Source organism: Parus major, chromosome 12, assembly GCF_001522545.3.
Source record: "Parus major isolate Abel chromosome 12, Parus_major1.1, whole genome shotgun sequence".
NCBI classification, from domain to species: Eukaryota; Metazoa; Chordata; class Aves; order Passeriformes; family Paridae; genus Parus; species Parus major.
The window spans coordinates 6,352,231-6,363,932 of NC_031781.1; the positions used below are offsets into that span (position 1 = coordinate 6,352,231).

Genomic DNA, 11,702 nt, shown 5'->3' on the forward strand with positions numbered 1-11,702 from the left:
GCCTGGACACTTGAGTCCCCAGCATGAGCACAGGCAGGCAGTGGTGCAGGCAGGAGCAGGCAGAGAAAGGAGCTGGTTTTTTCTCCTGACATCCAGCTGGCAGCAGGCTGGCATCCCTGACCCCACCAAGCATCCTGGGCTCAAGGAGCACTACTTCACTGCACCTCTATGCCCTGTGCCATCCCAGCAGCTTGTGGCATTGAGGTCCCCCCTCATTCCAAAGGCTTAGTGACCCAAACCCTTTTGACCACCCCATGTGACACCTGTCACTGTCCCCAACAGAGCAAACAGCACAAGGATCTACAACGTATTTATTTCCAGCATGACAGGAGGGCACACAGGGGCATGAGCTGGTGCTGAGGGAAATGTTCAGGAGTGCAAGCAGGCAGGGAACTAGGGGAGCTGAGGGTCTGCACCCCCCCGGAGCCGCAGGAGCATGAAGATGGTGCTCATGGGCTTGATGTCGTAGTGCGCCAGCGTGTGCTGGTCCTCCAGCTCCCTGGAGCCATAGGTCAGGCGCTGCTCTTTGGCAGAAGGCCCTTGCCGGGCCTGGATCTGCTCCTTCAGCTGTCGGACCGTGTCAGTGGGCAGCACCGTGTAGGTAGTGGTCCGATTCTTATCATCCTTGACCAAGACCTGCATCTTCTGGGGCTCAGTCTGCAGCAGCACCAGTGTGGTGTTGTAGAAGATGCCATATGTGGCCAGGCTATCGCAGTCCTGTAGGATGATGCTGCTTCTGCCTGACTCCTGCTGTGCCAGCCGCTGTGTGTATGTCGGGATGCCCCAATTCTGCTGGATCATCTCCTTCAGCTGCCCGATGGTGGTATAGGGGCTGACACACCTTGTCAGTTTGATGCCTGACAGCTGCACCACATCGATGGTCACGGGCCGGGCTGGCTGCAGGGACAGGAGAGCGAATGAGCAAAGACAGCAGGGGTAGGGCTGGGGGAGTGTGATGCTCACAGGCTCAGGCAGCCTTACCTGCACATTCCAGGGCTGGACATTTTCAAGGCAGGGCAGTGAGTTACAGCAGCTGGCAGCTGCCTTTGCCATCACGTCCCAGTTCTTGTCTTGGCCCAGGATCCCTGTGGGGTCAGCAGGGTCCAGGATGACAGGCCTGCAAACACAGAGTGGGCATTGCTGTCAGTCCCTGGCAGTACCATGGGGCCAGCAGGGACAACCTTACTGGGCACGGTCCTCACCGGGATCTGCATAGCAACCCCTTGACATGGGCACCAATCTCTCCGTGCTGGATTGAGTAGTACTTCTCCCAGTAGATGCAGATCTCCCGGTGCCGGCACAGCAGTTCCAGCACCGTGCGGAAGCCCTGAGCTGTGTCAAAGTAGTCACAGGAGTCTGTGCCTTCCTCCCAGGCATAGATGGTCAGCAGCTCCAGGGCATATTTAGGGGGCAGGTCCACATTGGGGTACTGTGGATTCAGCAGCTGGAGAGAAGACAGAGATGGGGGTGAGAGCTGGCTGGGATGGGTGTCTATTGGGAACTGGGAAAGCTGGGCAGCCCCTCACCTCCTTGTACCAGTGCTTGACCAGGCGCAGGAGGTTCTTCAGCTTGGCAGGGCAACGTTTCACAAACTTCTTCTGCAGCTCAGTGAAGCAGGGGGAAAACTCCCCGGGGTGTCTAGAGGCATACAGGAGCCTTACATATACTTCTGGATTTGGTGGGGCATCCTGGGTCACCTGCCCTGTGGAGTGAAAAGGAGGGTGAGAGCCATCCCATCACTGACACCACTGCCTGTCCCTGTGCCAGCCTGCAGCCCTTACCCAAAGCATCATAGGCAGGCAGGATGTCCATATCAGTGGACTCTTCTTCTGTCTCCTTGGAGGACAGAGTAAGGCTGAGGGAGCGCGGCATGTTGTCAGGACCCTTGTACCTGGGCTCACTGATGAACACATCAAACCGCAAGATCTCCCTGCAGGCCTTCAGCCTTTCCTTGATCAAATCCAGGATATCCTTTCGGTTCATTTTCTGATCCTCATAGCTGAGGAAGCAGCTGAGGAAGAGCACCACATCAGCATCAGAGTTTTTCTTCAGAGCTGTACCCTTTCCTGTTGATCCACCCTGCAGAGAGAGACCCTGCCTGATCAGCACCACTTGGTTGCCACCACTCCTGGAGTTGCCAAGGGAAACTGAGGCAGGGCGGGAGCTGGAGCATGGGACAGTGGAAAGGGTGGCAGCAGGGGTGGCAGCTGGCCCCAAGCCAGGCAGCACTCACCTTGACGGTCTTTTGGACACGGATTTTACCCTCAAAGCAGGTCGTCTTCAGGAATTCACATATTCGCCCCACTGTGTCCTTCACCTGCTTGGAGAAATCTCGGCTGGGCTGCAGGGTGTCCATGATCCAGTTATCCAGGTTCTTGGTGGTTACTGTTCTCAATCCATCCCCGGGTAGCACCTGGCTCCATTCCATGCCGACAGGTGTGTCTCTGCCTTTGCCCTTTGCTGACTTGCCGCTTCCTACGTCTATCCCCGCCTGCAGCTCCCTCCTCCCACAGCCTGCTCCCGTCTGCAGCAGCTTTTAAACCTTCCCGGGCCACCGCCCCGATGCGTCACCGCTGGGAACTTAAGGTGGTTCCAGGTGGTTCCCACCAGATCCCCCGGGTGTCTCTGGTGCCACCACTGCGGGGGCTGGGAGGGGGCAGGAGTGGCTGCGCGTCACCCTGGCATCCAGCTGGGGTGGTGGTGGCAGACAGGCAGCTGGCCAGGCTCTGGGGTGCTGTGGGACCCCATGGCCCCGGTGCTTTCGGTGACACAGGGTCTCTCGCTGGTGCCCAGCCGGACAAAGGCAGAGCCCCACCGCAGGCACCAGTCCCCTGCTGGGGGTTCAAGTGTCCGGTCTGGGGCACAGGCGGTGCTGGGACACCTGGGATATGCTGTGCCATGGTGTCATCACGGGCAATTGGATGTGGCCAGTGCCACCAACTACCTTGGTGTCACCACGGGCAATGGGATGAGGCTGTCACCAGTGTCAGCAGATGCCCTGGCATCAATGTAGGCAGTGAGATGCAGACATAACCAGTTCCACCATGGGTCCTGATGTCAACACCGTCAGTGGGACACAGCTGATGCCAGCCCAGCATCACCAGGGAGGCTGGTGCCCTCCCTTGCCGTGCGATGCAGCCGGTGCCAGCATCACCAGAGCCCTCGGTGCCCCTTGATCCCGGGAGCAGGAGGCAGCGGGTAGGATCCGTAGCGCGTTGAGGTCCGTGCTGCCTTAAGATGGGAAAATGAGAGTTTCAGTTTCTGTTTCGGACGCAAATTCAGTTTCTGGCTCTGCCGAGCTGGAAACGAAACTGCAAAGGATCGATCCCGCGACTGCCCTCCTGGCCCAAATAAAGTGGGAAGAGCCAAATAACAGAAACTCACACTCGGGAACTCGGAGCAGGGCCAGGAGGATGGGCTGGGGCTGTGGGCAGAAGGGGAGTGTGCTCCTGGGAGCAGGGGCTGGCCAGAATGGGAAGAGGAAGAGGATAGGGAATAGGGACAGGAGGAAAAAGGGGCAGGAGACAGGCAGGGGCTGGGGAGAGGGAGGAAGAGAGGGAGGGACAGGGATAGGGACAAGGATGGGGCAGGCAAAGATCAGCAGCAGGGGCAGGGATACGAGTAGGAGTGAGATAGGGTCCATTTGGGGTCAGGGACAGAGATACAGACTGGGCAGAGGAGACATGGTCAGGGACAGGGATATAGTTAGGAGCAGGGACAAGGACAGAAGTAGAGATAGTGGATATTAGGAAAAAGTTTTTTATGGAAAGGGTGATAAAGTACTGGAATCATGTGCCTGGGGAGGTGGTGGAGTTAGGGTTAGGTTAAACACATCCAGGGATGTGAAGAGACAGAAAAGACTGGATGTGGCACTTGGTGCCACGGTCTAGTTGAGGTGTTAGGGCATGGGTTGGACTCAATCTTAGACGTCTCTTCCAACCCAGTGATTCTGTGATTGTCAGCAGCAGCAGCAAATGGCCAGGTCAAGGATGCAGGCAGGAGCAGGGGTGGGTAGGTGTCCCCTTGGTGCTGGGTGACAACAAGGCAGGGGTACAGGCAGGGCTGGGCATATTAGGAGAGGCAGGGAGAGGAGCAGCACTGGGGACAGGGTTAGAGGCAGGGGCAGAGCTGTAGGCAGGGACAGGTGTCATGAGCATTTCACACCTGGCCGGTGCAGCCTGAGGAGCAAGACCAGGACACAAAGATGAGCATGACAAGAAACATTCTTTATTCACACCTGGGGGTTGTCCCAGCCAAATCGAGGCATGTGTGGTTCACATGTGGCTCTTGTACCGTTCAAGTGTCGGGGTACAGGAAGGCTCCACCAATTCCCTGCTGTCCCCATGGCTTTGTAAAGCCAGTGCAATTATTTTGTTTTGGCATCCTTCTCTCCTCGTTCTGGAGTCGGTTTCACTGCCTCAAGGAGTACTTATCTGTGAGGCCAGATGACAGGAGGGTCTCAGGGAGGTGTTGGAGGGCCCAGGCTGCAGGCCTTATCTGCCTGCCTCCCCAACCACAGCTATGTACAGTGTAACAGGGATAGATCTTAGTAAAGGCCAAATAATTTCATACTAGAAAGGCTAGTTGGTACTTTACTTAGGTAATGAGATTTTCCTAATGAGATGCAGGCAGGGGCAGGGACAGAAGAAGGGATATGGGCAGGGATAGTGAGTGGCCAGGAATGAAGATGGAGCCAGGAAACAGACAGGGGCAGGGAGGGGGGCAGGGATGTGCAGAAAATCACATTAGGAAAAGCCAGTATCCATAAATGAGACAGAGGAGTCCTGCAACTTTATTCAAACAAAGGAAGAGACCCCACTGGTCCATACCCCCATAGAGTTTCTCTCCCGACTTTTGGACGACGCAGCCTCCTTGTACCCTAACTCCCGGCCACACGTTGCCCTCTTCCTTTCCCCATTGCCTGAGGTACTAGGAAGGTACAGCTTTCCCAAACCACCTATCACATGTTCTGCCCTTCAACATGTCATTTTCCCCTGAAGTTCAGAAGTTCAGGCTATCTGAGTTCTGCAATAGACTTTGTGCCGACTCATTTGCCTCTTGCCTTAAAGTTCAGGAATTCAAACTGTAGTCAAAATGTCTGGGCTCTGTACCAAACATGTGTGTGGCTTGAGGTTAGTAGAGATATTAAGACCCATTTCAAAGACATGAACCCTCATTTCTCCTAAAGACCCTCACCCGCATTGTTTGTAAATACATCAGTACACATCTTTCCTATCAGGGATGAAGATAGCGTCAGGACAGGGAGAGAGGCAGAGATACGGGCAGGGATACTGAGGGACCGGGGGTGCAAATAGCGCCTGGACAGGGAGAAGGGTCAGAGAGAGGGTCAGAGAAACGGGCAGGGAGACCGGCAAGAACAAGAACAAGGACGGGGACAGGGACACGGGCTCGGGCAGGGGACAGGGACACGGGCTCGGACAGGTCCCACGGCGCATGCGCAGAGTGTGGGGGCGCTCCGGGGGCGGGGCGGGGGCTCCCGGAGGGGCGGGGCGCGGGGTGCGCGCGCGCCGGCCATGCCGCGCTCCCGCCGCGCCGCGCGCCGTGAGTGGGGGGTGCCCGGGTGAGGGGAGCGGGGGCCGGGAGCGCGCGTGCCATGGCCGGGCTGGCAGCGCCGGGCTCACACGAGTCTGCTCCGCACCCTCGCAGGCGGCACCGGCAGTGCCCGGGCGAGCTCGCCCGGCAGCGAGGAGGAGGCCGGCAGCGAGGTGCTGAGCCACTGCAGCAGTGCCAGCGAGAGCGCCAGCCCCGCCGACGAGGGACCAGGTGAGCCACGCGGACCCCATGGTGACCCCCACGTGGGTCGCCGTGTCCCCCGCCCTCGGGCTCCCCGGCTTCACGTGGTGCCGCCCGGGCAGGGAGCGAGGCGGCGAGTGAGCAAGGCCAGGAGGAGGAGATAGAGGACAGGCTGAAAGAGCACATGGACAGCCTCCAGGACAAGAGGTGAGGAGCGGCTGTCACCCCCGCGGGCGCTCCGGGCACGCTGCCCGCCCCTGCCAGCGCTACCAGCCAGGAGCAGGGACGTGCCCCGTCCCGGGATACCCCAGCCCGTGACGTCCCACGGTCTCTCGCAGCGCCAAGGTGCGGCAGGCGGCACTGCGGAGCCTGCGCCTGGCCCTGGCCTCCAAAACCCTGTCCGAGTTCCTGCTGGAGCGCCGCCTCACGCTCACCGACTCCCTGGAGAAGTGTCTCAAGAAAGGTCAGGGTGCAGGCGGGCGGGGGGCAGCGGGGCCGGTGACCCGTGTCTGAGGGAGGTCTTTCGTGCTGCCTACAGGTAAAGGGGAGGAACAGGCGCTGGCGGGCACCGTCCTCACCCTCCTCTGCCTCCAGATGGGCTCTGGCCCGGAGGGAGAAGAGGTGTTCCACAGCCTGAAGTCCCTGCTCGTCAGCGTCCTGACAGACAGCACAGCCAGCCCCAGCGCCCGGCAGAGCGTAAGGCCTGGCCTCTTTCCTCCTGGGAACACCTCCATAGCGGGGAGAGCCCGGGCAATGCCTTTGGGAGCCCCTGCAGTCCCGGGAGGGTGGCAGGATTGGGTGCTATGGAGTGTGGTTGGGCAAAGCAGGGGCACCCCAACGTGGCTGCCCCTTGGCTGGGTGCTGGATCAGGCCCGGCATGATCCAGCAAGCTGATCTGACTGCATTTCCCTCACTTCCCTTGCCAGTGTGCCACGGCCCTGGGCATGTGCTGCTACATTGCTGCTGCTGACCTCGAGGTAACTGCGCCTGGGTGTCATCCATACCCCCTGCAAGAGGGCACCCAGGGGCTGCCATGCCACCTGCCCTCAGCCCACAGTGCCAGGGCAGCCTGGAGCTGAGCTGGAGTAGGGGTACAGGGACATCAGTGACAGCCTAGGCCCCTTCCCTGAGCAGGCTGGAGCTGAACTGGGGCGAGGCCTGTGTTGCAGAGATGTGGTGTTGTGCATAGAGTAGCCTCTCCTACTCCAGGGGGCTTCTGGCACCCCTTGGCATGGTGGGTCCCTTTGGTCCCCAGTGCACAGTTCACTGTGGCATCTTCATTGCAGCTCTGGTCTGACTGCCAAGTTTCTCTCCTCCAGGACCTGGTATCATGCCTGTCTTGCTTGGAGGGCATCTTCAGCCCTACCAGCACAGGCGAAGGGGGCTCAGCACCTGCCCAGCATGGGCCTCTGCACTGCAGTGCACTCCAGTCATGGTCCCTGCTCCTCACCATCTGCCCCCCATCCCACCTCAGGAGCATTTTGGACAAGTGAGTGGGGTGTAGAGTGAGTGGAGGCTGGTGTGGGGCAGCCAGCTGCAGAGCAGGGAGCCCCTGGGGCAGTGCTTGGCCTCCCTGACTGCCCTCTTGCCTCCCTGTCCCAGTCGCTGGCTGCAGCTGCCCCCACTGCTGACCAGCAGCAGCGTTACCCTGCGCATCCTGGCTGGGGAAACCATTGCGCTGCTCTTTGAGCTGGCCCAGGACCTGGAGGTAAGGCATGGGCTGTGGCAATGGGAGCAGTGGGTGGGCAATAACCAGGCAGCAGGGAGGGAGCTGCTGTGACACGCTGCCCAAGCCCCAGCCAAGCTGGCATTGACCGGTGTCACCAGCAGGTGCCCAAGCAGAGGGGCTGGTCCCAGTGATCCCACAGCCCTGTTCTGGCCATGGCAGTGGGCAGTGCCTGGAGCTCATCCTTCTAAACCCCTTGCTTTTTGGCAGGAGGACTTGTGCCACCAAGATACAGAGTTCCTGTGTACCCAGCTCAAGGTCCTGGCTACTGAGAGCAACAAGTACCGAGCCAAGACAGACCGACGGAGGCAGCGATCCATTTTCCGGGACATCCTGCGTTTCATTGAGGTACCAGAGCCTGGTGATGCCCTGCCCTGCCGCTGTGTGGCTGCTTCCCAGCTGCCCAATGATTCCTCTCTGGAGAGCCAGGGGACACACTGGACTGCTGCCCAGGTTATTGCTGATGCCCCTCTCTCTGCTCAGAGTGGGGAGTACCAGGAGGAGACCGTGCGATTTGGCCTGGAGTGCATGTACCTGGACAGCTGGGCACGCCAGCGCACCTACCAAGCCTTTAAGGAGGTGCTGGGCTCTGGCATCTGCCACCACCTCCAGGTAGGGGCTGGGCAGGTGCACTAGGGAGTGCTGGGCTGGTGCTGATGGGTGTTGACAGAGCCCTGCTTTCACAGAACAATGAGCTGCTACGGGAGATCTTTGGCCTCGGGCCCCCCTTGGTGTTGGACACGGCTGCTCTGAAAGCCAGCAAGGTCTCCCGCTTTGAGAAGGTGAGTGCCACCTCCCAGATTTGTGCCCTCAGTCCCCTCCTCTGTCACTGTGGGCTCCAGCTGAGTGCTGGAGTGTGGTGGGCACTGCTGGGGAGGTGAGGAGAGGGGCACCCCTAACTTACCTCTCCTTCCCTCTCCTTCCAGCACCTCTACAACTCAGCTGCCTTCAAAGCCCGCACGAAAGCCCGGAGCCGCGTGCGGGACAAACGGGCAGATGTGCTGTGATGGGCAGAGGGGGGCAGAGCCCCCAGCCCACCTGGACTGCAGACCCAGCACTGTGAGGGGAAAGTGCCCCCAGCCCTCGGGCTTTTATTCATGTACAGCAGAGTATTTAATGTCTGGAGCTGCCCCAAGGGGGGGCTGCCCTCTCTTTTATTTTTTTAACCAAAAAAATAGGAAGGATAAAAGAAGAGCAGATGGAGGTGGTGTCGTGCTGCCGTGTGCCTGCTCCATGGCTGGGGATCCATGTGGCACGGTGGGAGGGGGTCTCATCCAGGTTCCTGCAGCTCTTTTCAGTGGCAGGGCTCATAAACACCCTCCCCAGTCCTGCAGGGGCACCAGGGTGGCCTGGCACAGCTTGAAGCGTGGTGGGAGGGCAAAGCTGTGCAGGGCTGTGGAGCAGCTGGTCCTAATGTCTGTGCCTGTGGCAGGAGCATTCTCCCTGCCCTGCCGTGCTGGGTATAGCCCCTGCCTCCCCAGCCAGGCTGGCATCAGCGATTGTGGCAGAGCGGTGTGGAGTGGTGAGCTCTGCCCAGCCCTGCCAGCTGCCCACCCTCAGTCCTTTTCCAGCCAAATGCTTTATATGAAACAGTAATATTGTGGGAAATTAATTATGGGGGGGTGGGGCACTGCCCAGGCAGGCATGGGGCCATGCCAGTTGGCAGTGCCTGCCTGGGAATGTATCTATCATGGTGATTTTCTAAGACTTTGATTGTAAGAGGAAATTAAAAGGCTAATTGAAGTATGCCTTCTGCCTTGTTAAGAGGAAGGGCTGTCACTGGGGCGGATGCAGGTCCTTACAGCCCAATTTCTTTCACAGCCTGGGACAGGGGCCAGGATTGCCCCTGTGCCCCAAGGGGCGATGCTGCCAGGTCTCAGCAGGTAAGCCTGCTCACTCCCCCCTCCTGCCCTTCGGTGCCCCTTCCCGTGGTGGCCTGGAGCCCATGGTGGGACATGGGGCAGCTCAGCGGTGCCCACCAGGCTGGGCACTGGCATTGAGGCGAGCCCAGAGCTGCTTGCTGGCTGCCCGCAGCTGGCGCACGGCGTCCTCCTGGCTCTCCAGCCACTGGGCCAGTGCCCGCACCGACTGGCTCTGCAGGACTGTGGGGAGAGGATGGGGACGTGCTGAGGGTGGGCAGTTTGGCCACCACAGTTCCCCATCTCCCCACCCTGCCCAGTGCCACGTACCACTCAGGTAGATGGCCAGTGTGGCCAGGACCAGGCTTGACAGTGCCAGGAGCGCCAGCAGGGCCAGCAGCAGGGGGTGGCCAGGGCCGAGGCAGGGGCAGGGGCTGGTGGGGGGCACGGAGCGCAGGGTGGGCAGGAGCTGCGGGGGCACGGGGGACACGGGCCGAGGTGGGGGCCGGCGCAGGCTGCTGGAGGGAGCTGGGCCATTGCCTGCAGACAGGGAAGAGAAGGGGTCAGAGCCTGGCCAGGGGCACAGCCAGGGCTTGCACAGCTCCCCCCAGCAATGCTCTCACCCTCTGTGCCCTTGTGCCCGCCCGAGGCCCAGTACAGGTCGCTGATGGACTCCACGGGACGCAGGCTGATGGCTCCAGACTCGCTGCTGTCGGGGTCCCCAGGCTCTGCTGGTGCAGCACCTTCAGCCCTTCCCATGCTGTCTGCTGGAGCAAAGGGTCAGCCTGTGCCCTGCCCACCTGTCCCGGGCACCCCTGTGGGACCAGAGCCCTGCCAGGGGGGGTCTCAGCCTTGGCAGCCCAGTGCTGCACCAGGGCAGGCAGCTGAGGTTGGTCTCCCTTTGGCACAGCCCTGCAGCCACAGTGGGCAAGCACTCACTGTGCCCCCCTGGCCACACCGCTGTCATCGGAGCAGTTAGCGGGTGCCTGGTGGCCATGATCCCAGAGCCTTGTTAGTGGGGCTGGAATCTGGCCCTGGCTTGGGGGCAGGAATGTGGCACCCCCCAGGCAGGATAGCCCAGGCACTGTGGGACTGGCTGAGGCTGCAAGGGCCAGCTGGAAGCTAGTGGGCAGGTGCAGGGCAGTGCCAGTCTGCGGTGTGGCCCAGCTTGCCCTGCAGGTACTGTGCTGCTTGGGAGTGCACAGATGGAGATGTGGGGTCTATGCTGTGCCAGGGGCCCCTGGTGCCCATTGCCCTAGTGAACACGTCACTTGCGACTGAGAGGGCTTTTTGGAAGTAGGCATTGCTCCAGCACTGTTTTGGGAAGCAACCATGCCTGCATTGGGGTAGAGGAAAAAGATTATTTTCTAGGTGTTTGTGTGCTTTTGAGCAGTGGGCAGGGCCCACGCACTGTGCCCTTGGCAGAGCAGGGCAGGCTGGCGCTGTGCCCACTCCCAATCCCTCCCGGGGTCAGTGGCGTGTCGCAGGGCAGCGTGGCGCCGTGCTGCTGCTGACCAGACTGTGTGTCACCCACAGAGCTGGCAGGCGTCAGGGTTGGGGGGCCTCAGCTGGTACCCAGGGTCCCCTCAGACCCTCCCCATGGCCAGGGACTGCTCCACAGGTACCCACATCATCTCTGCACCCACTTGCCCCCGGTGGAGGGAGCACAGCTGGTCGCATAGGTTTGGTGCAGGGGGCTGTGCCCAACAGCTGCCTGCACCTTCCCCAAACCCCAAGCCCTACACCTGCAGCCCTTCAGGACCCCCTTCTTCCCTGGCAGGCATCTCTGCCCACAGCCCCCATGGCAGAGGGCACCATCTGTCCATCTACTTCCATCCCAACCCCAGAGCCTCGCATCGCCCAGTGTCCCCTGGGGTGCTAGAGCCCCCGCCAGCCCCAAGCCCACTCCCCAGTGTACCTTCTGCAGCCTCCCTGGGCATGGCTCCCTGTGCCCTGCACCCGGGCAGCGTGAGCAGGCAGTGAGGTGGTGCAGGGCCCCCAGGAGCTGGGCACTGGGTTCCCGGTGCGCCAACTGCGCCGCTTAAAATAGGACAGTGAGAAACACGGTTGGGGGGCGATAAAAATAGCTATGGGGAGGGGGGCCTGGTGGCGTGGTCAGGGCTGCTGGCAGCACAGTGCCAGTGGCAAAGGGACAGCAGGTTGTGGCAGTGCCTCATGCCCCCTTTCCCAGGGTAAAGGGGCTGCCAGCTCATGGGATCAGGGCAGAGCCCATGCAGGAAAACTGAGGCACCACCACTGCTGGATCCACCCAAAGCCAAACTGGGGTCTGTGCTGTCTCTCAGCAGCAATGGCAACTGTGCCCATCCTGGGGGCACCACAAAGTCCCCCAGCTTTGCCCGCAA

At 60.6% G+C, this 11,702-nt stretch overlaps 3 protein-coding genes across 3 annotated transcripts; 1 reads left to right on the forward strand and 2 right to left on the reverse strand.

The window, feature by feature from the left end:
• Positions 1-294: 294 nt before the first annotated feature.
• On the reverse strand, positions 295-2,523 carry LOC107210154 (2'-5'-oligoadenylate synthase 1-like). Its single transcript, XM_015640556.3, has 6 exons — positions 2,234-2,523; positions 1,782-2,079; positions 1,527-1,702; positions 1,203-1,444; positions 982-1,117; positions 295-897 (listed from the first exon to the last, which is right to left on the reverse strand). The coding sequence occupies exons 1-6, from the start codon at positions 2,426-2,428 to the stop codon at positions 394-396; spliced, it is 1,551 nt and encodes a 516-aa protein (XP_015496042.1). The 5' UTR covers positions 2,429-2,523; the 3' UTR covers positions 295-393.
• A 3,009-nt stretch (positions 2,524-5,532) lies between these two features.
• IFRD2 (interferon related developmental regulator 2) lies at positions 5,533-9,226 on the forward strand. The gene is made up of 12 exons (XM_015641215.1): positions 5,533-5,562; positions 5,668-5,784; positions 5,877-5,961; positions 6,093-6,217; positions 6,293-6,450; positions 6,681-6,731; positions 7,074-7,243; positions 7,357-7,462; positions 7,691-7,828; positions 7,964-8,092; positions 8,167-8,262; positions 8,407-9,226. The coding sequence occupies exons 1-12, from the start codon at positions 5,535-5,537 to the stop codon at positions 8,485-8,487; spliced, it is 1,284 nt and encodes a 427-aa protein (XP_015496701.1). The 5' UTR covers positions 5,533-5,534; the 3' UTR covers positions 8,488-9,226.
• On the reverse strand, positions 9,217-11,700 carry LSMEM2 (leucine rich single-pass membrane protein 2). The gene is made up of 4 exons (XM_033517451.1): positions 11,258-11,700; positions 9,963-10,103; positions 9,670-9,879; positions 9,217-9,582 (listed from the first exon to the last, which is right to left on the reverse strand). The coding sequence occupies exons 1-4, from the start codon at positions 11,277-11,279 to the stop codon at positions 9,446-9,448; spliced, it is 510 nt and encodes a 169-aa protein (XP_033373342.1). The 5' UTR covers positions 11,280-11,700; the 3' UTR covers positions 9,217-9,445.
• Between the last annotated feature and the right edge of the window lie 2 nt (positions 11,701-11,702).

Coding starts and splice junctions, on each gene's coding strand:
- LOC107210154 (XM_015640556.3), bottom strand. CDS start 2,428: ATGGAATGGAGCCAGGTGCTACCCGGGGATGGATTGAGAACAGTAACC. Junction 2,080..2,233: donor GTGTCCAAAAGACCGTCAAG/GTGAGTGCTGCC, acceptor CTCTCTCTGCAG/GGTGGATCAACAGGAAAGGG. Junction 1,445..1,526: donor TCAAGCACTGGTACAAGGAG/GTGAGGGGCTGC, acceptor TCTTCTCTCCAG/CTGCTGAATCCACAGTACCC.
- IFRD2 (XM_015641215.1), top strand. CDS start 5,535: ATGCCGCGCTCCCGCCGCGCCGCGCGCC. Junction 5,785..5,876: donor CCCCGCCGACGAGGGACCAG/GTGAGCCACGCG, acceptor CCGCCCGGGCAG/GGAGCGAGGCGGCGAGTGAG. Junction 8,263..8,406: donor AGGTCTCCCGCTTTGAGAAG/GTGAGTGCCACC, acceptor CTCTCCTTCCAG/CACCTCTACAACTCAGCTGC.
- LSMEM2 (XM_033517451.1), bottom strand. CDS start 11,279: ATGCCCAGGGAGGCTGCAGAAG. Junction 10,104..11,257: donor GCCCAGGGAGGCTGCAGAAG/GTACACTGGGGA, acceptor TTGCTCCAGCAG/ACAGCATGGGAAGGGCTGAA. Junction 9,880..9,962: donor CGGGCACAAGGGCACAGAGG/GTGAGAGCATTG, acceptor CCCTGTCTGCAG/GCAATGGCCCAGCTCCCTCC.